Source organism: Anastrepha obliqua, chromosome 3, assembly GCF_027943255.1.
Source record: "Anastrepha obliqua isolate idAnaObli1 chromosome 3, idAnaObli1_1.0, whole genome shotgun sequence".
Classification (NCBI taxonomy): Eukaryota; Metazoa; Arthropoda; class Insecta; order Diptera; family Tephritidae; genus Anastrepha; species Anastrepha obliqua.
Genome location: NC_072894.1, coordinates 124258409 through 124283991, shown reverse-complemented (window position 1 = coordinate 124283991; position 25583 = coordinate 124258409). Strand labels below are relative to the sequence as shown.

General features: G+C 37.4%; 1 protein-coding gene across 1 annotated transcript in view; it reads left to right on the top strand.

Annotated features, from left to right (window-relative positions):
- LOC129241737 (uncharacterized) overlaps positions 1-25583 on the top strand; it is a 138062-nt gene that overhangs the window by 5693 nt on the left and 106786 nt on the right. Inside the window, exons 2-3 of the mRNA XM_054878229.1 lie at positions 5099-5186; positions 15387-15472. Of these exons, the coding sequence (XP_054734204.1) occupies positions 5099-5186; positions 15387-15472 (174 nt within the window). The remainder of the gene's footprint in view (positions 1-5098; positions 5187-15386; positions 15473-25583) is intronic.

Here is a 25583-nt window from a genome sequence, read left to right as displayed (position 1 = left end):
GAAGATTTCTCTCCAACTCGTAGTTATACACCTGCCAGTTGGTCCTCCTGTAGTTCCTAAAACTAGTAGGTTGAGGGATTCCTTCTTCTAATATTAATTCAATATAGCGATGGTCTGAGAAGGAGTGCTTCTCTAATACTCTCCATTGAACCACCTTATCTATTAAACAATGTGAGACTAGGGTGATGTCAAGAACTTCCTGACGATTCCTGATTATAAAAGTAGGATCGTTCCCACGATTACATAACAGCAATTTAGTACATAAAATGTAATTGAAAAGTAACTCACCACGTTCGTTGATATCCGAGCTTCCCCATACAGAGTGGTGTGCATTCACGTCACCACCCAGTATTAGTCTGCTTTTGGAGGCTTCGCTGTCCGTTATCAAATCCACCAACAGTTGTGGTGGTACGAGTTCTTCGTGGGCCAAGTACATCGACGCCATACGAAATTCGATGTCACCTGCTTCCCAGCTTACCGTCGTGAAGTCTTCATTGCTATATTTTGGGATTAAGAAAACGTTAAGTTTAGATTTAGCTAATACGCATGTCCTACTTTTACCTGCACAGCTGGCAGCATAAAGCTTACAGTGCGGAGCCCTCAATCCGCATATGCGCCCTTGTCTCACCCATGGCTCCTGAATGAGGACAATGTCAGGATTTTCTACCGCCATTAGTTCAACAAGGGCTGCTGTAGCTGCTTTACTGTGGTGCAGATTTATTTGAAGGAGCCTCATTGGTTACGTCTGCGTCTACCTCACCCAGGAGCTCTTTCTCCGACAACAGGTTAGCAAAGTCTTCTGTCAAATCCGCCCCAGAAGAAGCGTGTCCAATACTGTCGACATCGCCTATTGACTCTTTTTCATGCACGTCCATCTCGCTAGACGACTCTTCATCATCAGCAAGCTGGCCTAACGTGTCGCTTCTGTATGTCCTGATTTTAATCTTACAGAAGCCATAATTTACTTCGCCATTGCTCTTCGCCAATGGCTCTAGTGAGTCCTCAGTCAGCAGTAACATGACTTGCATGGTGGCTCTTTTCGACTCCACCTCGGTGGTTGACTTCTCCTCAAAAGACTTGACAAATTTCCATTTGTCTGCTGGAAGATTAGGATTGCATGCTCTTAGCAGCTGCATGATATCCTCAGGCTCTGATGGAGTAGTTGGTAACCAAGCTCTTGCTCTTGGACGAGACGGGATTTCCTTCTTCTCGACCACCGCCAGCTTGGCACCGGGATATACTTCACCAACTTTAGAGATGGCAATCCTGTAAAGCTGCACCGACCTTTCGTCGTCGCATGCAACTATCTTAATTTGCCCCTGATACCACCCTGCATCTGTACAGGAAGGAGGAGGCCCAGGGTTGCTGGTCATAACCTCCATCGCTACTTTCGTCAGCGCCGCATTCACCCATTTCCACTGGTTCTTGGGGATTTTTCCTTCAGGGTCGCTTTCGTCTACAACGCCTATTATGATGCGTTTTTTTGCAACCTCCGCAAAAGACTTGTGTGGCGTGACATTGTGCAACCTCATTTTCTTTGCCTGCGAGCTGTCCCCCTCGGCTGACCTCTGACGCTTAGATATGTCCGGATGCACCGGACGCTCAATCTGGAAATTGGGTAGTACCGCCTTCGCCCACTCGATCGCTTCTTGCAACTCCTTAGTGAGTTCTTCCCCAGCTGGTGGCGTTGAGTGTACTCTAGTGAGTAACCTGGCCGCATTGCGCCTTTCCTGGTACCCAGCTTTTGACGGGTCGGAAATTTTTATTGTAGGCCATTTCTGGACCTGAGAACTGCTTTTAGCGCTGACTGAGGTCGCAGTCACCTCATCTTGGCGACCAACTTTCGGTTGTCGCAACAGTTGCTTGTTTGGCTGGACCAAATTACCAGCCGTAGATTTGTTAGCCACCGAATTTTGACTAGGCTTGGCCTCAGTCGCAACTGGGGCTGAAGAGAGGCTCGTCAAGGACGCTGCCCTTTTTGCAGAGCTGGAAGCTCCTTCCGGTCCTTTAGCGGAGGAACCGGTCTCCATAGAATTTTTATTTTTAAATTTGCCAATATTCATTTTGGACCCACGAGTGTTGGAGAAGGAGAAGTCCGTCTACGCATAGCTCCAGGTACGTAGGTAAGGCTAGCTATTACGGAGGGCGCCAGGTATCCGTAAGCTCCGTTTACGACTGAGTTATTTTTGAAAAGGGCCCCCAGCCTGACAGATCCTCGGCACGGGTCGCATTACACCTTGATCCAGCCCTTTACCCCCGACCATGCTAAAGATACTCCGAATGATGTTGTACTATTGAGGAGTAGCGAACACCAAACTTTGTATAATTAACTTAGCTAGGTACCTCCTATTTCAGGACTACTGTGGTACCTATTACCAGCCGGCACCCTCTGGGCGGGTTCAGTGGAGGATTTTTGCCAGCCTGGTCGTAGTTCACTCCAAGACGAATTTCGTGAAGGTCGTCCAAAATCAGTTGTTGTTCCGAAAACCATTGATGCTGTGCGCGAACTGATATTGCAAGATCGTCTTGTGACCTATAACCAGTGGCCAGTTATGTAAACCCTACCTTCTTCTCTTGAAAGGCTAAGCAGTTCCTTTGTGTTTTTCTTATTTGCTTGCGGCCACAGTAGACTAGTGGTTAGGCGGCTGCCTTCATCTCTCTATGACCTATTGATCTCTTGCATAATGTTGTTTTTGATTATTAGTTTGGCCGTGGCCCTAGTTGTCTAAATAAGCATCAGGTTCAGAAGGCAAAAAATTAGCATGAAAATTTTGAAATTCTAGTTTTAAGAAAAGCCAATCTTCCTTTTTTTCTTCTTTAGGTCTTTAATCTCTCGTGAAACACAAGGCATCAACCGCGCCTGGGTGCCATTTCGTGCGAGTTTTGGCAATGCACTTTAATTGGTTTCAGCTCTCTCCAATCCAGCTTCTCTTTCAACTGTTCGCCTCCAAGTTTCACTTGGTTACCAGGCTTGCGACCAACATTCGTGGGAGTGTTCCACTGCAATGCCTTTCGTGCAATGCCATTTTTGGCGTTTTATGAGCATTTTGACTGGCTCCATTTGTTTCTCTTTCAGTAGATCTGAGCTCGAATTTATTTTGGGTCAAATTGCGGAAGATGTTCCTCAGGCAGTGATTTGTTGGAAGGCTCGTAGTCATGGATTTTCGCACTTTCCATGAACTGCAAGCCTAAAGTAGAACTGAGTGGATTTAAAAATTTTCATTTTTGTGTGAACGCTGATGTTGTTATTGCGCCACACAGAATACCAAAGGCGGCTTTGGTTTACCAATGCAAGATTTGAAGTCTTCGTCCGTAGCATAGAAAACTGCTACCTCGCTACCAAGATACGAAAATTGTTAAGAAAATTCCACTGTTGCACCAGAAATATTCACAGTTGCAGCTGAGTTGCTAGAAAAACTTAAAATTTGTGTCTTACTGCATTAAATTTTTAAGCCGGCAGTTGTAGCATATTCCTCTAATGATTCAACTATACCATTCAATTCCGGTATTCTGTGTGCTAGGAAGTATACGTCTTCAGCATAATCGAGGTATTGAAGATAGCTAAATATGTCCCATCCACAGTTTCGATGCGGTAGCAGGGCAGCTTCCAAAACATCACCAATAAAAAGCAAAAACAGCACAGGTGATAGGATACACCCTTGTCGAACGCAGCTTTGTATATCAAAGGGGTCACACAGTTTCCCTTTATGCAACACGCGGCACCTGGTATTTCCGTATGTTGCCCTATTAAAGATACCAGTTTCTCAGGCACATTTCTTCTTCGTAAAGCCGTCCAAGTGCCTGCTTAACGCTGTCAAAAGCTTTCATAAAAGCTTTGGAATCGGAAGACTTTCTCCTGTAGGTTTATTTTATTTTATTTATTTATTATTGTAGAAATTAAGATAATTGGTTTTGTGTTGTTCAATATAAAATGGATAATAAGACCGAAGCACTCTATTTTTATCATTGAGAAAGGTCGCTTGAATTTTTGACGGCAGACCTGGTTCCGTTGCACTGGCTATGTGAATTTATGCTCCAAACTATGTGGTGGCATCCTCGGCCGGGGTACTGTCCATTTTTTCAAAACGATTTATAGCACGTTATAGGTATAAAATATAGGGGTTTTCAGTAAGAGCGCTTCAACTTTTGAACTTTTTTGAATAAAACACAAACGGTTTGACTTTTTTAACTAATTTTTTTTTTATTATCGAGTTTGAACATATACATTTAAGTATGAAATTCGATTTTTTTTGCATGACCACCGCGTGCACGTTTTACGAAGTCCATTCGTTGAACCCAATTTTCGACCACTCTTTTGCATAAGTCGGCCGGAATTCCAGCAATTTCGCGTTCAATATTGGCTCTGAGCTCACAAATCGTCGCCGGCTTGTTACTGTAGACCAATGACTTCACATAACCCCAAAACGGGACGGCTTGTTAAATGGACCGTAAAATGGCCGTAATGCTCTTAAAGTAGCAGCAACAGAACGATTATTTTCATAAAAAATTTGCCCGATTTGCAATCGTTGCTCAAGTGTGTAGCGTTCCATGATGAAATGTATACTAATGAAGTTTACAAATGACAAGCGAAAAAAAAAAAATATTGCGTCGTTCGCCCTCCCTATCGGAAAAAAGGTGAAGCGCACCTATTGAATAACCCTATACATATTCCAAAATTCACTAACCTTGAACAAATAGTTGGGAAGATGTGATGAATTATAGTATGTCTTCCTTGGACGCGTGGCACCACCCCCTTTTCCAAAGTTTTGTGTAGTCTATATTGTGCCCTGAGATCACATGAACGTACCATACATTCGTTGTTATTTATGATACATTAATTACATTAAACACATCAGTTAAACTAATTAAGAGCATTTAAAGCTTTGTCCACTTCACTGCTGTTTTGGTTAATTCTGAAATGCAGAATACAATTAAATTAATGAAAGGTTGACTGGCGTGCGCACGTGCCATGGCGTATGAGTGACGTGCTGTCTGACCTGCGTAATTGCCTTTAATGATATATTAATTATTGGATACAATTATTAATTGCAGCCTTCTCCCCAACTAACATTTATTTTCTTTTGTATTTATTTCGCAGAATATGTCGCTTTTAATTGTTTTGATATACTCTTGGCGTATAAATGTGAATATGCGAAAGGCGGAGGCTTTAGAGGATGTTTATTATGGTAAGTGTTAAAGGATTTTCGAATGGATTTAAAGACTAGAGAACTTTTTGCATGATAATTTTACTACTGTATGTGTGGAAGCGTATTTATTTATGCACAATAAGATTATTTCATTTATAGAAACTAATAGCAGTTATGACAATATTTGTCTAAGGTTTTAATTTAAGAAAGCTGGCCGGTGACCAAAAAACGTCAGAAATCTAAATATAAATGAAGTAAACACAACAGCAATAATAGGATTTATTTTTCGGTATCTTAAGCTTCTTCTTTGTATATAAGACTACAAACATACCTACGCATATTCCAACATAAATATGTAATTTTCTCAATTCTAATATCTTAACATTTTTACCTAAATTCTCCGCATGTGTCTGCCATTTACACACAACTTATATAATATGTACGTTCACATGTGTTTGTTTATCTTATAAAGGTTATGTTCGGCCAGATGACCTCAATTTGTAGCATTAAAAGCCTAAAAGATGAAAATATAACGAGTGTTGAACACACACCTAATTCTCACTCGAGTAAAGCTACGTAAAAGTAAACGCTTAGCTTGGAAAATTGAGGATGTGTATGTGTAGGTGTATGGTAGAGCAAGTGAATGTCTAACCAATTAGTTAAGGCGTTGTAATCCGTTTGTCAATTTATGTGAGATTTTCATTTGTAAGCAATTTGATGCTGGAATAATGATGGCATTACTTGACAGATGGGAAGCAGGACAAACTTCCAAATCTATACTCACTAAAGCTTGTTTGCTTGCTTTAATCTGCGGATTATTACATGTACATATATACAAGTGTATATCGATGGTTTTCGAGAAAAGCGACACAACTCAAAATTAACTCAAATTCGGAGTTTTGCCGTTAAAAGCAAAAATCAACTACAGAGTTTATATATTTTTATCTGGAAAAGCATCATAAGCGAATCTTGAAGCAATTCTGAGAGATGGCGTTAGTGTCCTTTTGCCAGGTGATCGACTTGGCGCGTCACTTATCCAGAAAACTGACCCAACTCAGTATTTTCTGTTTTTGAATTATGTCACTTTTCTCGAAAACCATCGATATGTCGGCAATACATACTACGTTTGAGCTGGTTTCTCCTCCAGTTTGTAGTGTTCACATTTTTTGTATTCCTTTGAAGCTCGAAAAAATGGGGAACATATAATTGTTTAAGCTGCTTTCGCTTTGACATTAAGCGCAATAATGAAGGAATTACAAGAATTACAAGAATGACAAAAGTGCTGATAAAAGAGCTCATTACGTATTTGGCAAAAAGCCAAGATTATCGAAGAATTGAATTCGGGAATGCCTTCACACATCAAAATGAAAATATTTTCTATTCCGAGGCAGTCGTGATGTTGTGTACCGAAATGGTCACCAAGTAACTCTAGATACTCTACATGTGACTCACGTTGGGAGATATTAAAGGGTTGATCAGAAGCTTAACACTTGTTTCGTGTCAAAGGACTCGCCACAAAAATCCAATGCGTCTGCACATCAGCTTTGTTTGCCCCTTTCAAGCTGTTTTCGGTTTTGTAGGTTTGTGTAAAAAGATCTCACTTAGTAAGTCGTCTAGTGTCCATTACGCTAGTAGTGCTATATATTTGTAGTCAAATTAGTCAAATTGTAGTCCTAGAAAGATCAGTACAGTGACAAGTAAGTGTTCCCACGTTTCCATCTCATTCGTTTCATTGAATGTATTGCACGCATCTCTCTGAACTAATCCCCATTTGGCTGCGCGATGTGGGGTGCGACAGTGTCCCGTCAGCATTCTAACTAATATTTTGCAGTCTTTTATAGAGGGTGATAAAATAACTTTTTTAAATTTCGTATTCCAAGTCCTCAGCATAATTTTGGCAGGTTGAGTGCTCCCATATCAAATGCGTTTCCTAATATAGTTGTTCATTCAGTTCCGTTTTCAGAAAGGAGACTGCGTATATGTCTGACGTGCTCAAGCTCGACAAGCGAATACCTGTCTTAGCGAGCTCATCGGCCCTCTCATTTCCTTCTGTTCCCGTGTGACCTGATATCCAGAAAATAGTGGTCTGCCCATTTTCACAGAGTTCATCTATTTCGGGTCTGCAGTGTTAAACACATGCATAGTCCAGGGAACGATAATTGCTTTAATAGTCGCCTGGTTATCAATGAAATTGTCTGTCCGAGTATTAAGAAGGGCTAATTCCAGAGCAAATTTAGCTGTTTTTATTGTAGCATAGATTTCACCTTGAAATACCTATACTACAGTAATTAGGTAATCTGGAAGACTTTTGGAGATCAAATTTCGGACAAAAAGCAGGCGTGCCTGCACCTTCCATATACAGCAGTTTACTCTGTTGGCAAAAAGTAAGGTGAATTTGGTTGTAAAATGAAAATTTTTTATTTATTCTTGTAAATCAATTTCATCCCCTTCAAAATAATCCCCTCTCGATGAAATACACTTATGCCAACGATTTTTCCAATCCCCGAAACATGCCAAATAGTCCACTTCCGGTATAGCCATCAGCACCTTCTTCGATTCAGCTTTTATCTCCTCAATCGACTCGAAACGCGTTCCCCGGAGTGGTCTCTTGAGTTTTGGGAATAGCCAGAAGTCACACGGAGCTAAAGCAGGCGAATACGGTGGTTGCGGAATGATATGCGTGGAATTTTTGGCGACATAGTCACGAAGAACGAGTGCAGTGTGAGACGGTGCATTATCGTGATGCAAAAACCAAGAGTTGTTGGCCCATAATTCTGATCTTTTTAGACGAATTGCTTCACGTAAACGACGCATAACGCTCAAATAATATTCCTTATTAACAGTTTGGCCAGGTGGAAGGAATTCATAGTGCACCACACCACGAAAATCGAAAAAAACTGTCATCATGACCTTTATTTTTGAACGACTTGAAGTGCTCTTTTCGGTCTGGCCTCGCCTTTAGCACGATATTCGCTTGATTGATCGGTTGTTTCAGGATCGTAAGCATAAATCCAAGTCTCATCTCCCGTAATGTTGCATTTGAGCTTGTCCTGATAGTCTGAAAGCATTGTTTCACACACATCAGCGCGACGACTTTTTTCCAAGAAATTGAGAGTTTTCGGTACCAACCGAGATTTGACTTTTCGTAGGCCCAAATGGTCTTTCAAAATGGTTTTCACAGATCCTTCTGATATTCCGATCATATCATAACAGTCAACCGACGATTTTTGAGCACTAACTCCTTCACTTTATTGACGTGTTGGTCATCTGTTGACGTCGATAGTCGTCCGGAGCGCTCCAAGTCATCAACACGTTCTCGACCCTCTTTGAAGTCATTGTACCATTAATAAACATTTTTCTGCGACAACGTCGAATCACCAAATGCCTTCTGCAACATGCTAAACGTTTCCGCAGCCGAAATTTCATTCCGCAAACAAAATTTGAGGTACTTCTCTTCTCAATCAAATCAGACATTGTAAAATTCGAAAAATGCACTCTTGGTCGTTTGGTAAACACAAGCGTAAATATATGTATTACTGATAATGACTTTCACATGAAAGTTGGCCCAGATGTTACTAACTGTGCTGCCAACTCATGAAAAAATAACTAGAGCTAAATTTTAATCCCGCGAAGTTTGACAAATAAATTCACCCACAGGTATATATGTATGCGGGTCAGAAAATTCAGATGTATTGTGACAAATAAAGCCTAGAACTGAGAGCGATTTTGAAAGAATAAAATGTGGCCACTGAAGGAGAATTTCATATCGAATAAATCTCCAAGATCCTTAAACTCTGGTACACTTTGTAGTACGTTATTAAAAATGGTGTTGGGGGTCCTAAAAATTTACTGACGTCTCGAAAATGTTAAATAAAAATATTTTTGATATTTAAATATAGACGTGACCTCATTCTCCAAAGAAGGAGATTGTTCAACTCGACACACAAAGAACAACAAAGTTACTCTATCAGCACTGTCTGTTCGTCAAATATTAAGCCATTGCAGAAAGCGCATGCTCAATTAGATATGAACAAATGTAAGGCTTAATTTCACACTTAACTATTGGGGTGTCGTTCGGCAACACAGCAATTCTATATCAAGCGAGCGAAGTATTTTGGGCATAATTGTTAAGTTTTTTGAAAATTTGTATGTTCCGAAATTTGTAGACTAGAGTATAATACGAATTAAATTGAAAGAGAAAACTGCAAACCGATTGGGTTGGTGTGCGATTACATTGGGTAGCGCCCAGGCTCGAAACTAAATGGAGGCATTAAGCACGAAGTGAGACAAAAAATGTCCCCTCTGGGCAAACAATGGCAAGGCTAGGTAAGGTTATATTGAATCGATTATCCACTCTGGAATACACTCAGGCTCATAGCTCTATCCCTATCTCTCTCTCTCTTACTGCAAAAGGCCCCAGGGCATTCTAAGCCTGTACACGGCTTTTTGGAAAACCATGGGGTCTCAGCCCCAGAATGACTTGCTGGACATTCACTACAGTTGTTAAGCCTATAGTCACCTATGCTTCCAGAGTATAGTGGCCCAAAGTTAACAAACGAAAGGCGGTAAATGATTTCAAGAAATTGTATCGATATAACAGGAGCAAAGAAAACATGCCCAACTGACGCAATAGGTGTGCTCCTATGCATACCACCGCTTCCCATCTCAATTGAAAAAGAAGCACGTTTGAGCACTTTAAGACTAAAATGCAACTCCGACCTAAAAAGTGGGGATTTTAGAGGACAACTTAAGATCTGAGAAGACTTCTGACGTACTGCTATTCTTCATAGGGTGAATACATTATCTCCCAAACCCATTTTTTTAAGGAACTTCCAAGTTCGTATTAATGAACATGCGGCCTGGAAAAATAATTATATCATCTTCAAACCCGGATCCCAGATATAGTACACCTAAATTTAAAAAATCGATTCCAACCCCCAACTATCTTCCAGGCACAAATGCATGCCACATTTACAATGGGCCTAAATTTAAAAAATCGATTCCAATCCCCAACTATCTTCCAGGCACAAATGCATGTCACATTTACATAACTTCAGATGGTCAGGCGGCTTTGAAAGGCTTTCTATCAACTACAATCTACCTCAAAAATAGTACGTGACTGACTGAACCTTCTTTATATGCTAGAGAACCTCAACAAATTATTACTGGGTTGGGTTCCTGGACACGAAGAAAACAAGGAAAACGAAATAGCGGGTCAACTAGCAAAACGAGGGGCAAATATGAGAGATGAAGAAGTTCGTTGAATACTGACGAAACTCTATAGGTCAGCAAAAAGCGAAACAATTCCTAACGCTGGACAGAGGAGTTTCTAATATTCTACTTTCACTTAGACGAGTAGACTTAAGACGCCGATTCTGTGAAATGGACACTGAAAATTCAGAACACATTCTTTGTAAACGTCCTGTACTAGGCAGAAAACGGCTACAACTAGAGATGGCAAAAATATAAAAAGAATCGATTAATTAATCATATGATTAATTGCAGAAGTAAAATAATTGATTTGCGATTAATTGCAATTAATAAGAATTAACCGATTAATTGTCGATTTATAAAATATATTATAATGATAAAACAATTGAGACCCCTGTTTCAAAAAGCTACTATAATCCATTAAAATAATTAAAAACAATTTACTTGAAAAAATTCTTTTTTTAATTCATTCATTCATTTAAATATATAATTTTATAAAGGAAATTTATATGCGTTTACACACACAGTTATATGAATATTTTTTTCAAACAGTTTAAAAAAATATTTGACAAAAATTGAAAATACTGTTGTGATTATTTTTTTACACATTTTACAAATTATTAAATCATCCCCTTATTTTTTATTTAGCCAAGTTTGTAGAAATAATAATTTTGACAGCCGTTTAGTTGTCAGTCGGTTTCTTTTTAATGTTGCGGTGGATCCGGCCTTGGAGAACAACCGTTTCGCAGGCACTGATGTGTCAATCAAATGGCAATAATTTTTAGAGACTTCATAGAGCTTCGGATAAACTGTTTTCATGTCATCCCAAGCATCTACTACGTTCGATTTAAGTGGCAAAACTTGGGAGTTTAAATAAAAAGAGAGCTGGTCTTGAGGTTGCACATCGTCACATGCTCTCTTTTTTTTTTTGTGCGCGAGAGTTTTGTGTGGAGCCCAGAAGTCAAAATCGTGTTCTGATTCCATCGATGACTCACTTGCTGTTTCCATATTGTCATCATTTTTGGTAGCTTCAGCACGAATGTATCGTAATACCGACGCCAAAGCCACCGGATCCTTAAAATTAACCCTTTTAAACCTTGGATCCAAGATAGTGGATGCAGCTAAGAGAAAAGGCTGTTCTATGGTGGCAAATCTTTTGTCAAACTGCTTTAAAATTTGTGGGTGAATTTTCGAAATTTGCTCATGACCGCAATGAACTAGTAGTATTATTTGGCTGAGAGTTCCATGTCGTTCGGCACTTATCTGCACTGTCATGGCCTCCAAAGGTCTTAAAATTGTACATATTTCCATTAGTTCATCCTTCTCTCTTGACCTTATCATGGGCGGAGAATCCGGGTAATTTAACAAAATTTGGCTGACGCCTACAGTTTGATGAACCGCTCGATCATATAATAGGTGGAATTCCAGCGCGTATTTACATCTATTAAAAGTTTTAAAAATTTACCCTCTGGTACCCCAGCAGCTGCTTGCACCTTTCGCATGTCGTCATTAGGTTTAACGCTGCGTTTGAACCATTTCACAATTGTTTTGCATTTTAAAACAATACCTTGTACAGCAGAAATATCTAATGAATTCGAACAAACCAAATTCAGCGTGTGGGCGAAACATGGAATATGACGATTTTTTCCGAATTTTTCATAGATTGCATTGACAATATTTCTTGCATTGTCTGTGACAACAGTCTTAACTTTATCTTCCTCAATAGAAAATGTTTTCATTGCATCGGACAAAATCTCAGATATATGGGAAGCTGTATGGGACTCACTCAATTCATACACACCAATTGTTCCATTAAATGGCTTTGTTTCAAGCAACCCATGAACGGTTATTCCCAACATGCTTTTCATGTCTATATTAGTCCATATATCAGTGGTCAAGGTTACACAATGCAAATTTGAAAGCAATGACACACATTTTTTTTCCTCTTCATACAGTTTATCAATTTCAGCCTTTATCGTGTTCCTTGATGGGACTTTGTAAAGTGGGAAATTTTACTTCATAAAGTCTAAGAAGCCAGCAGCTTTAATAAAAGTTAAATTTTTTAGAATAAAATAATAGAACAATTAATGAACACAAAACATACCTCCGACAAAGGTAAACGGCAAATTATCTTTGACGATCATGTGCATGATTCCATGTGTAATTTTGTTGCTTTTTGTTCCGGAGGAATAGCTTCGAATGTTGGTGAATGCTTGTAAAATTAATGGCTGACTGGCGCTACTACTCGGTCTATCATCTGTGTTACCTTCGCATACATTTGTCATATCGACCACAGTATCCACACTGTTTTCATCAATGGTTTCACTGTCATCGTCATTTGTTTTGGAATCCAGCTATAAAAAAATGCATTACGCACTCATTCTTTGAAGGAAAACAACTATTTTATCTTACATTATACTTATCAACTTCAGCTGCATGTTTCAATTCCAAATGCTGGAACATGTTTGAAGTGTTGTTTGAAAATTTTAACTTTTTTGTGCAAAAATTACAAACAACCAGGATGTTATTTTCTTTAATGAAATATTTCCACGCTTTACTTTTGATGGGAGCCATTTTGAGTAATATAAGAATCTTAGTGATGAAAGAAATAACAAAGAAACAATCGTGCCACGCACAACGATTTTTTTGCCAATTAATCGATTAAAATTGCAATTAATTCAAAGTAAGTCTACGATACAATTAAATCATTAATTGCTCAAAATTAATCGATTATTTCAATCTTTGCGATTAATCTTGCCATCACTAGCTACAACACATTGATGCTACTGTTGTGCCTCCATATAAACTAAAAAACAGTAATTTCCACAATGTGCTAAAATTTTTAAAAAGCTCCAAACATAGTGTATCTCAGCAGACTTTGTACAATATATCCACTTTGGTCGCAGTGCGCAGTAGCTTAATAATAACAATAATAAGTCTTCCATTTCATTAAAGGATTGTCTACCTAAAATGATGAGTCTATGTCTGAACAGAGCAGGCACAGAAGATGCGGGATTGTCTCTTCCTTTTGTCATCTAGACAACAGCCTGCTGATTAGGCAATGCCCCGTTATAACTGGCATCAGTGTGCTAAGACAGTGCTTATCTCGTCTTATCAGAGATTCTGAAAGACACTACAATAGTCGAAAGGCGAAAACTGGCGCAGATCCTCAGATGTTCGGAGTACACACCTCTGCCCACTCTGTCCTCGAGCTTTGAGTCATCTGTGTATACATGGTTGGACTCGCTCTGTTTTACCTCATCCCGTTCCCACTCTTACCTCGAAGGTAGGAGGGACGTGAACGTTGTAATGGCAAGTGTAGGGAACTGCATAGTCTACCTATCCGGGAAGATCGAAAATGCCATCGAGGATTTTACTGTTTGTTTTACAAGTGTTCGGCCTTATTGCCGCACTGCGCACGACATATATTGACTGCAGGTCTACCGGACGGAAGTTTGACGTCGCATACAATGCTTTCGATAGTGTGGTTGACATCGCGCCAATTATAAGAACAGCTGCGAGTTTTGGACCTTGTCAACTCTTTTAATATTCACGCCTTTCTCAAAGGTTATCCACTATATTGCAATACCACAGTAGAAAATTGGTATAAATATAGTTGTGTAGAGCCAATGTACCATTTTAGGTTTCAACCCCCATTTTTCCCCAATTAGCTTTCCTCAGAAGTACAACGCTGTCATAGCTTTACGTTCGCTCTCCGCGTCTGTGAGACCCCAATTTAGCTTCCTATCCACTACAAGACCTAGATATTTAGCTCTTCTGTTGCTCTGAGAGGGTTTCTCTCTAAGAATTTCGGTATAAAAGAAAGTATTTTATGTCTCCTGATGACCAGTATCAGATTAGTTTTTTTCCAGATTTTCTTCTAGTCGTATACTTTTTCAAGAAAATGATCGTCTATTGAGAGATCTTTGAAAGATCTCACAGTGTTGAAAGGTGTTTACACGAGATTGCTATTAAAATATAATCAGCATATGAAATAATCGTATCTCCCATTTTTTCGAGTTGGTCAAAGGTTCCACAGAAGTGGAGAGATTACCTCACCCTGGGGTAGTTGCCCACAATGGCAAACTTTCTAGTGTATTTCTGTATGAAAAAACATCTCATCAAAATTCATCTGCTGTTCCAAGACGGCATAAAACTGTGAGTTTATTGTTGCAAAAACATCAACATGCACACCAAAAATACAACGCCAAACACCACGCCAATTATTATTATTGTTATTAAGCCGGAAGCCATTAAAAAAATTTAGAATTTTCAAATTTATTCAATGTAGAAAATTCTGGTAAAAGTTAATTTTTTTTGTTTAAAATTTTTAGGAAATTTTGTTTTGCAATTTCAGAAAAATAGCCTCCCTCTTTATTTTTTCATTAATAGCTGCTCAGTAATGTCGGCAAGTGTCAATGTGAGATTTCATTAATTTTTCGAGTTATACGCGTATTCAAATACGTAGCGACGCTTTGATCCATTTACAATCGGGCATAAAATACGAGTACGTATGCAGCCGGTAGAGCTTCGGTAGCGCAGTATTTTGCACGGATTTTTCACTAGTTTCACAATTTTTTCTTACAAATAATATAAATAATAAATACAAAAATATGAAAATGTTTACAATAATCGAGGAGTTAACCAATTTTCAGAAAAATTTACGACCATGTACTTGAATCACTTGACATTGGAGTTTTCTACAATATAAAGCTGCCAAAAGCTAAAATAATAAGAGAAATACTCGGTGTAAGATAATGTAATGAAAGTAAAAGTAAAAAAAAAAACCAAAAAAAAAGTATATTCTCAAAATATTCCACAAAATGTAAAATTTTTTTTTTTAATTTTACAAACGTCTAGTAGGAACTATCTATTTTATTATTTTAACACCTTTAACATATTCAGTTGACCAAATCTTGTAACTTAATTAAAATTATGTTTCTATTGTTCAGAGTAGTTGATAGTGTGTTTGAAAAGCTTATTTTGAAATAATAAATTCTATAACAAAAATTTTACTCTCACTTTCAGGTGTTCAAATAGCATATTTCGCCATTATCGGCACACAAATGTCTATGATAGTGCTGAGCGTTATGCTGATATTCGGAATTTATAAGGTAAGTCCCATAACTGGTTTTACTAAATCACTTCAGACTCTGGACGAAACAAAGTAGAGAAAAAAAAACCAGTCTAACGGTTAGACGCTATAGAAGTGGAACCTTCCGTAAAACAAACTGAGAGAGAATGAGACGAATGCAGCATTAGGAGCGGGATAATTATAGGTTCATTATAATATTGCTATAAAGTTCATATTTTATTTTCTTCATTTTATTATTATTCATCCTCAATGTTTTCAATTTCAACAAATGATACGAGTGGCTTATGATAGCTAAAATATGATACAAATGCTTTGGTTTCGATGTTGTCAACATATCTTTGAAATACCGCGTCAATTGTTGTTTTTGATCGTGTTGTCGATTCAGTGCGATTGTTACACATTTTTAAATTGAATGTTGTATTGAGAAAGTCAATTAAAGGAACCGCTGTGTCCAATGTAAAATTTACGTTAAAATCGCCACTTAAAATCATTGGAACTTTATCGTAATCTTTTCTAAGTATCCGCGATACTTCTGGTGTATACTTTATTAAATTTTCGTGAATGAATTCCGTGATGCTATTTATTGATTGATTCGGTGAAATATAAATTGCCACAATTAAAACTGTTTTTCCATTGCTCAATCTGGTTTCGCATGCACACATACGTACTAGCATACATACAAACATACATACGTAGGCCGCTTGAACTAAACACCAAAGCAAGTAATAGGCAATGTATTATACATACTACAATACGCACTATACTAGCGTGGCTCAGCAGTACGCAACCGCACACTTATACATATATCAACATATAACGCTTCGTAGTGTCGCTTTTTCGTTTCATCGAGTCTTAAATCACTCCCAACGATTCTAAAGAAGTTTTCACTTCAAAAATTCTAAATTTACTTTCATGCTGTATTTTATATTATGGGAATATTTGCTCAGGAGGATCTTGCGAAATGTAAATCTATGTAATATTTACCCTTCTGTGGTAACCTCGGGCCACTTTTGCCGAGGCGGAGGGGGAAAGGGAGCCCGTCCGAAATATATCGAAGAAAATTCTATTGTAGTACCCGACAAAACCCTACAGTATGAGACCTCCAGTTCTTTACCAGCAACTGTGAGTGATAGTTCAATATTTAAAAAGGCACGAGTGACCCGAGAATACCGTGAATGTGTACAAAAAAGTAAGGTAAGACATTTTTTTTTTGTTTTTTTGCTTTATATGTAATGAAAAAAAAAAATATTTGTACAAAACAAACTTTTAAATGACAACAGTATAGCGTTTAATATATTTTTTCAATTTTTAGAAACGTGTTTGCGAAATTTGAGTGTTTGAACGTAATGGGGGAAAAAACCGAAAAATTATCTAAAGAAACATGTAGCTGGAATAGGATGAACAGTAGGGCGGATCGATTTAAAAATCGCTCATTGCTCTGTGAAAATCGTATTCTAGGGATCAAAATAAGAAACTTTGCCGAAGGAACTATACCTCTAAAACAAATTCTGATGTCCCCAATTTCAAAATATCACCATTTTTGGCCTTTACATGTAAAAATCAGCTAAATGGCTATGTTTTTCTTATTTTTTCTCTTAAGAAATTTATTTAGTCAGAGCATATGTAAATGAAAAAATTAATTTAAGTGAGTTATAGAAAAGAAACTAAAAAGTTCGACCCAAATTGGGAGACATCAGAATTCGCTTCATAGGTATGGTTCCTTCGGCAAAGTTTCTTATTTTGATCCCTAGAATATGATTTTCACAGAGCAATGGGCGATTTTTTTGCCTCCCAACAAATCGACCCGGCCTAATGAAAAGTTATATTTAAAAATTCTGAAAATTGCTGTTTTGGTGAAATTTTTTTACATTTGGACAGTGTGAAATAACCTATTTTTTATCCACAAAACTTAAGCATTCAATTTATTTATACGGCCAATTGATTTTTTCCCTTTTTCTACAAGTCTTAAGCTTTAATATGAAGCTTGAATCATTAAAAAATATTCATTCTATCAAAAGTTATGCTAATTTGAAGAAGAAAGGTGATTTCACACGTTTTTATTTGTTTATTTAATTATAGTAAATAAAAAAACAAAAACCGTCAACATAGTGATTTATTATTATTCTAGGATAGTTAGTAAGTCACCACGAATTTCTTCAGATTTTTAAAATCATTTTATGATATTGTTTTAAGCCTCGGACACAAGTGACCCGAGGTTAGCACTAAAGGGTGCGGAAAATGACGATACCACGGGAGGTTTTAAATGTCCGAATAACTTTATAAATATAAAGAAACAAACAAGCATAAATATATTACAGAAAACAATACAAAAACTAATAAATCCTAAAAGTTATTTGACTTTCTTTTTATTATCCACCACAATTTACCGGCTGTTATGCAAAAAGCAAACAACTATTATACTTTAATATACGAAAAAACTGGAACAATCAATATTTATTCAAGGTTAAAAGTCGTACACTTACCCTTACCGCCATTTACGTGCGTTTAATAGTATTCCCATTCGTTTCGGTGCACGCAATTCTTCGCACAATAACCCATCTATTCATTCGCTCAGCCAATCATTCACGCGAATTTTACGCCTAAAATCATGCTAAATAAAGCGGAACACGTGGTGACAACAAAACACACCCCCAAGCAACACATAGCCCATCTAACATGCACGTATGAGTACGTACACATATACACACGCAAATACTGATATACGCTTATGCAAACAAATGCCAACATTTTCACGGACGGTTGACATTGGTGCAGTGAAATGGGAAAATGAGGCCAGATGAAAAATGAAAAAGGAAGGCGACGCACACATGGCTAAATGTCGCAATGTCACAAGCAAATGTCAAATGCGTGACACTTTATTTGAATGCCAATGTTCACACACACATAAACGTAAATTTAAAAAAGTACTACACCGAGGTATCTGCATATATCTGGATGTGGATTTTCCAGAGTCTGCGTCTTTAGACTGATATGAGGTGATAGTTAAAGCAAAAGGCAATATGTATGCACATGCGTGTGTGCGTAAATGTACTCGTATATGTACTAAAAGATTTTCAAAACAAAATGCCCCAAATGCCAAAGCAATGCCAAATGTTTCTTTTCAAATGACAGAATTTCTTTTATAGTATTTCACACAACACAAACAGCCCATAAAAATGTCAAGAGTAGGAGCTAACTGAGAATGAATGTCCATACTTTTCATGTGTATGAGCATACGCACACAAACGAGCTTGTACGAATACTTTTGACTATCAACTTTAAAAAGCGCAAAAGTAGCTGAGGGTGCCTGGTTCAATTTTCACACTTAGGTATTTCTGTAAGGACTTTCGTTGCATGAATATTAATGATGATGATGATGATAATGATGACGCCGCTCGTTGATTTAAAAAGTCAGGCAAATGTTGATGATAATTTGTACTTGGGTTATAAAATAGTGTGCCCAACGGCAATTATACGTAAAATTTTCAACGACTAATGCAAAACAAGTTTAGTTACGTTAATTTGGAATGAATTCATAAACTACGCGTGAATAAGGGAAAGATATTAATGAGAGATTCAAAGTAGTTGTACTTCACAAAAATACGCATGTATATCGTCAGGTTCGCAGTTAGTTCGCAGTTTATACATTTTTATAACATTCATTCAATTACGTTGAAATTAGTTTCCTTTATGTTACGAAGTGCTTATGACTTTGTTTGGACCCACTGGGATCTTTGGGATAAAAAGTAATGTGTGGACCGATTAACTTAACCTTCGACCCTATTATTATTATTTTTTTGACGCAAACGACACACTGGGATACGTTTCATCCTATTTCATAAACTTTTTTGCACAGAGTTAAAGTTTTTATTTGTACTTTTTTTTAAGTATTTAGATAAAATAAATTTAAAATGAATTGTTTATTTAATCAATTATCAGATAACATAATAAAATTCTTGGTTTTTATGCACATAAAGACAATTTTTTATCTTTACCTTTTTATTTAATTTTATTAGTATTTTTACCTTTTTTAATTCCATATCTATAAGGACTGAATTTCCTTTAGATCAATAATGGCAATGTGGTCTAGAAATCGGCTTCTAAAAGAAAGCGAGATCGAAATTTTTTTACCTGATTTAGAGGATTCATTTCAAAATTGATTTTGTAGTCGTTTGGTTAAATGAAAAATTAATGTACTTACATACTTATTTGTACTATCAAAGTATTCTTGTGAATTGGCTAATTTGCACTCTATTTTTACAATTTCTTTAGTGTCAGATTTTTTTTTCCATTTTTCTTTATTTATTGAATCTTTCTTGTATAAGAAACTAACAATAAGTTTACAAATCTTATATACTAGAGCATACTTCCTTGCTAATGCTAAGAAACGAATTATTTGCTCAAATGAATATATATTTACATATATGATTAAATCGGTTGTGAATCTCCAATTCTTCATATTGGGAGCTGGAAAGCACGGGTTTCCAGTCTCCGATTCTTCGTAGCTGGGAGCCGGAAAGGCCTAGTTTCCAGTCTCCCTTAAAGCTTCCGTTGTCCCTCATGTCGATTGTGAAAATGTTGTTGTTTTTTGTTTTTTTCGAATGTGATAGATGTGGTTGGAGGAAGTTGTGGACGGACTCTCGTGTGAGATGAGATAATTAAGATAGTGCAGACTTGAAGATGTCTCTTTTTTTCAATCGTGTGTGACCTTCATCTAAAAGTAGATTTCGCGCTAGTTTATTGGGATGGTCTTCTAGCTTTTGTAGGTATTTTTTGCTCAACCGTACTATTTCATCGGCTACATGAGGTATGCAAATATCTCTGTGAATGTTAGCGTTCTTTATATACCATGGAGCTCCCGTGATTATAAGCAAGGCTTTAGATTGCACTCTCTGAAGTTTTTCGATATTTGAGGGCGTAGCCGTTCCCCACATTTCTATACCATATGTCCATACTGGTTTTAGCATGGCTTTATATAGTAGCACTTTGTACTCTAGAGGTAATGCTGATTTCGAATTAAGGATCCAATATAGGTTTTTCATTTTAAGCTTGATATTCGACACTTTCTTTTCAATATGATTTCGCCATGTGAGTCTTCTATGTAATTGAATTCCAAGATATTTTATTTCGTTTTGCTGTGGTATATTCTGACCATTTATTGTAACTGCAGGGCAAGTTTCTTTTCTTAGAGTAAAAGTAATATGCACGCATTTGGTTTCATTAACCTTTATTCTCCAGTTTTTAAGCCATACTTCTGTTTCAAGTATATGCCTTTGTTATATAGACGTTGATACTTTTGGGTTTGTGTGAGTGCAAAGTATTGCAGTATCATCGGCAAATGTTGATGTCATTGTTTGACTCGTCGTTGGCATATCAGATGTATATAATACATATAAAATAGGGCCTAGAACGCTGCCTTGTGGAACTCCAGCGTCTATTCTACAATGCCGAGAGAAAAAATCTTTTTGCTTTACAACAAATTCTCTATTAGTGATATAGTTTTGCAGCAAGAGGTGTACATTCGCAGGCAGTAAGCTAGTGATTTTGTGAATTAGGCCGCGGTGCCATATCTTATCGAATGCTGGTGCTACGTCTAAGAACAGTGCAGTGCAGTACTGTTTTTTCTCAAAGGTCTTTCGTATAAATGACACAATGCGATGAACTTGCTCAGTTGTACTATGTTTTGCTCTAAATCCAAATTGGTGTTGAGGAATAATATTGTTATCTTGAATAAAGGGCATTATTTTCTGCAAGAGCAACTTTTCAAATAGCTTTGAAAGTATGGACAATAGACTAATTGGCCGATATGAGGATGCTTGGCTTAAGTCTTTCCCAGGTTTACCAAACATAGTGATTTGAGATAATTTCCAAGCCTTTGGGTAGTAGGCAGTACGAGAGATGGCGTTAAATATGTGGCTGATATGAAGAACGGCAATATTGGGAAGCTCTTTTAGCATTTTTGGGGTGATTTTGTCGTAACCTGGTGCTTTTTTAGGTTTAAGTTGATTAATAACTGAGACTATGTTATTTTTTTTTAACTTTATTGGCTTTTTTGGTGGTAGCAATATGTCTAGTGGTAAACAAGTAGTTGAAGATGACTGATTGGGAGTGAAGACAGATTGCATATGTTCAGCAAATACACACCCTTTTTCAGAATCCGTACGTGCCTAATTACCATTTCCTAGTCGAATTGGTGATTCGTACTGCATGGGCCGATTTATATTTTTTGTGTCCTTCCACAATGCGTAATCTGTTTGGTCCGTCGGAGTAAGATTACAAAGGAAGTCATGAAGATGCCTCTCCTTTTCTTTTTTAAGGGCGCAACGCAACTTAACTGTGTATTCATACAATAGTTTCTTGTATTTTGGAGAACGATATTGTTGCCAAGACCTTCTCAGCTCTCGTTTCTTTTTAACTAAATCTTCTATAGTCTCATCAATGTTTCGCTGAGAGTTAACACGAGTGTCGGATGAATTTAAATTGGATTCAAGCTTTTTTCGTGGCTGGCTGAGATTGAAGCTCTTCACTTTTATCATCAAATATCATAACATTCGAGTCCTTTTCTCTTTCATCATTTTCGAACATATTTTGGATCTCCCAGCAGATTTCTGCAAGAATGGAGTTATTGTATAGTATTCGTAATATTAAATAAAAAAAAATTGTTAAAATTTGTTCGAAAAATTAAAATCAAAATTTGTTCAAAAAATTACCCTTAACTTAATAGCAGAAAAACATGATAACTGAATGAGTGATAAGCGAATCTTCCGACAAATATCCTGAAAACGAGTAAAAATGGCACCCCAGATTATTAATTGCACGAACTCACCCCGCAGGTCAGGTAATGAATGGCCTCAGCGGCTTTTCATAAGAGTGACTCTTTCAAGTGACTCTCAAGTCATAAGACGCAATAAATTTAATAAAAGGAAGTGTGCGCTCACTGGTCTTAGCAGCTTTCTATATTAGTAGCAAAAGTTTCACTTTTTCTTTATCATTTCATTTGCCCAGCAATTCAATGGATGTCTCAAATGACTTACTGAGTGATAAATTGAAAACAAACACTGCGTATATTACAACATAAGTATCCCCTCTTCTCATAATAGCAAGATTAACTACACATACAGCCTACTCTGCCTAAGCTAAGTAAATTAAACGTTTTGCCGCCGCCTATTTGCTGGTTACGCAGTGAGTATTTTTGCATTTTTGTGTACCAAATGCCATATGCGCTCACTAATATATGCATGGAACTCTCTTCCTCTTATTTTTTATATATATGCTTTTATATTTAAATAAAATATTTAGTCTCATGTTAGAATAATTAGCAGTAATTTCGTCGTTAGCCGTTTAACAGAAATGGTTTTCAAGCACGCAATCTTGATCGTTATTTAAATACAATTTTGGGTTTGATTAAACCTTTAACAATAAGCTTAAATCGTGCCTTTGGAATTTGACTTTTCTTTGGTTGCATAGCTACGTGTGGTAACGAGCACTTTGTGTGTTTTTTATTCACAGATATTAGATTTAAGGAAAATATGAATATTTAAAAAATGTATTCCTGAAGAAGCGTCGCATTTTAATTAAATATATGCATTTTCATAACTTTTTTTTTCTTACACCCCAATTCTTTTTGTTTTCATACAAAATATAATTCTTTGCGGTATTCCTTTCCACTTATTAATTACCAATTACTTTGCTTGTGAACAGTTGGGAAGATTTCTGGCAGTAACGGGTTCACCCAAAGCCATCTTTAACCCTAGGACTTATACCCAAGTATAGTTGTGGCCAGTAGCTACTTTGGAGTGATATAGCTCCTAAATCGCTAAAGATATTGATTTGAAATTTTTGATATAGAAAATCGAAGTAAATATACGTCTATTGGCGTATTATTTGTCATGCTAGATCCATGCATTGATGAGATATAAGCTTTCAAAGTTGACACCTACGACTTCTTATACTCGGGTAGAGGTGTGGCCAGTAGCTTTTTTTCTCGTTTTTTCTCATTTTTTGAAGGAAAAACATTTTTATTTATTATTTTCTTTATAAAATATTATTTTATTGATTATTTCTTATAACTAAATATGCAAACAAATTTAAATTATTCAATTGTCTTCATTATTTTCACAATTATTACATGTAAATGTATTTGAAGAATACTGTATCCATATTGGGCGCTGACATATTCTGCTCATGTTACGCGTTCGTTTTCTGTGTTGGTCATGGATGTAGCAGAGAAAACAGCTTCCAACCTGCTGTTTCTTTGGTTTTGCACCAGCAGCTGCAGACGTTGATGGCCTATTGTCAGCATTTCCTTGCAAGGCCGTACTTATGAAACTCGCGACTGCAATTTTTGTGTTGAAGTTCCGCATCACTTGCTGATTCACCGACCGCTCTTCAATTATGGGCATAGACAGTTCCTTGGCGAGCTGGCGAAGAAATCTCTTACGTTTCGCATTGGTGCATCTGATGTTGGGATTATTCTCATAATATATGATGTACGCTGCCAATGCCGTCAAATCATCAATCAGAATAGGGACAACGGCCAACGCTTTGTCATCCTTTGGCAAGTATATTCTCCAAGCAATTGGTCCATCACGTCCACTCCTCCTTTTGTCTTGTTATAAAACTCGATCATTTCTGGTTTGCCGCTTTCGCCAATGTGATCATCGTCATGCATTGATGATAGTAATATAACTGCCTTGTTTTTTTTCGGCACATAGGAGCATATGGATATGTTGGGCCTAAAACCGAATGTACTTGACCTCTCTGCACGATCTTTGTGTGCCAACATTTCCTTTGGTATGTAGGGCTTATTTTTCCGCAGAGTTCCAACTGCCGTCAAATTCATGGATGACAAGCTTTCCAGTAGATTTAGGGATGTAAAAAAATTGTCCATCGTTATATTTCGGCCGGTTTCATGAAAGCGGCTTACTAAATCCTTCACCACGGGGTTCACCCTGGTTAGTTTCCCGTCCCGTAGGTGCTTGGCCAGTATATATTTGTCCATACAGTGGATATGCGTTTTTGGCATCACATACCCACCACACTTTGATGCCATATTTTGCCGGTTTCGATGGGATGTATTGCGTGAAACCGGTGTGGCCACGATATGGAAAGAGCTGCTCGTCTACCGTTAGATATTCACTTGGCTCAAGTTGTAGTTCATCATGGTCCACAGCTCAGATATTGGTGCAGCTTTGTCAGCCACCAAACGTTGTGCCCGTGTGTTGCCATCATCAAACCTTATAAACCGCAGTATGGCCTGAAAGCGGTTAATGCCCATTGACGCACGATATAATGGATAATTTTCCACTGACCACAAGTCCGGTGCACATTCGGCATTGCTGCGGTTAGCGCCAGTCATAATAAGCACTCCAATGAACGCATACATTTCGCTCAAAGTAACCTTCTTCCATGTTTTTGGTTCCGCCTCTGGATGTTTTGCGTTTAATTCCGCATATGTAGCTTCGGTTTTTTTGTTGGTGCAGCGTACTATAATATCCATCATTTCCGGAGTCATAAAACATTTATATGTATTGACTATTGACATCATAGTAGTTGATCTTGCGGGCCCACTTCGCTGTCGCAAAATATTTTGTTGCCTAGTTTGGCGTGCAAGTCGTGGCTGTGAGCGCCATATGGTACCATAACGTGCTACGAATTCAGCTGCACGCAAATTAATCTCCTCAGAATCATCTGCAGCATCGGATTCATTGTCAGATTCTTCGTAATCAGCCTCATCTACCTGGGCATTGTCAATTGTGTAATCAGGGTCTTCTACAACCGATTCAACCACGCCATCTGCTACTGCTACTTGTTCGCTTTCATCCCCTTCAGGGTCGGAATATTCAAAAAATTCATCATCTGAGATTTCGTCAAACAGGTTTTGTATGTATTGCTCTTTTTCAGCGTCAGATAATCTATATAAAAATAATTAATTTTTATTCCATTTATGAAATTATATTTGAGTTATTTGTATTTACCTCATATATTGATTCGAAGACAAATATTCCATGTTCCTTCTGCTATCCATGTTGTAATATTTTAAATTTTTTCTGACTTGTTATTTTCACAAATATAAATCAACTTCACACTTCAAAAGAACGCTTTACAATGAATATAAACTCGCAAAACTG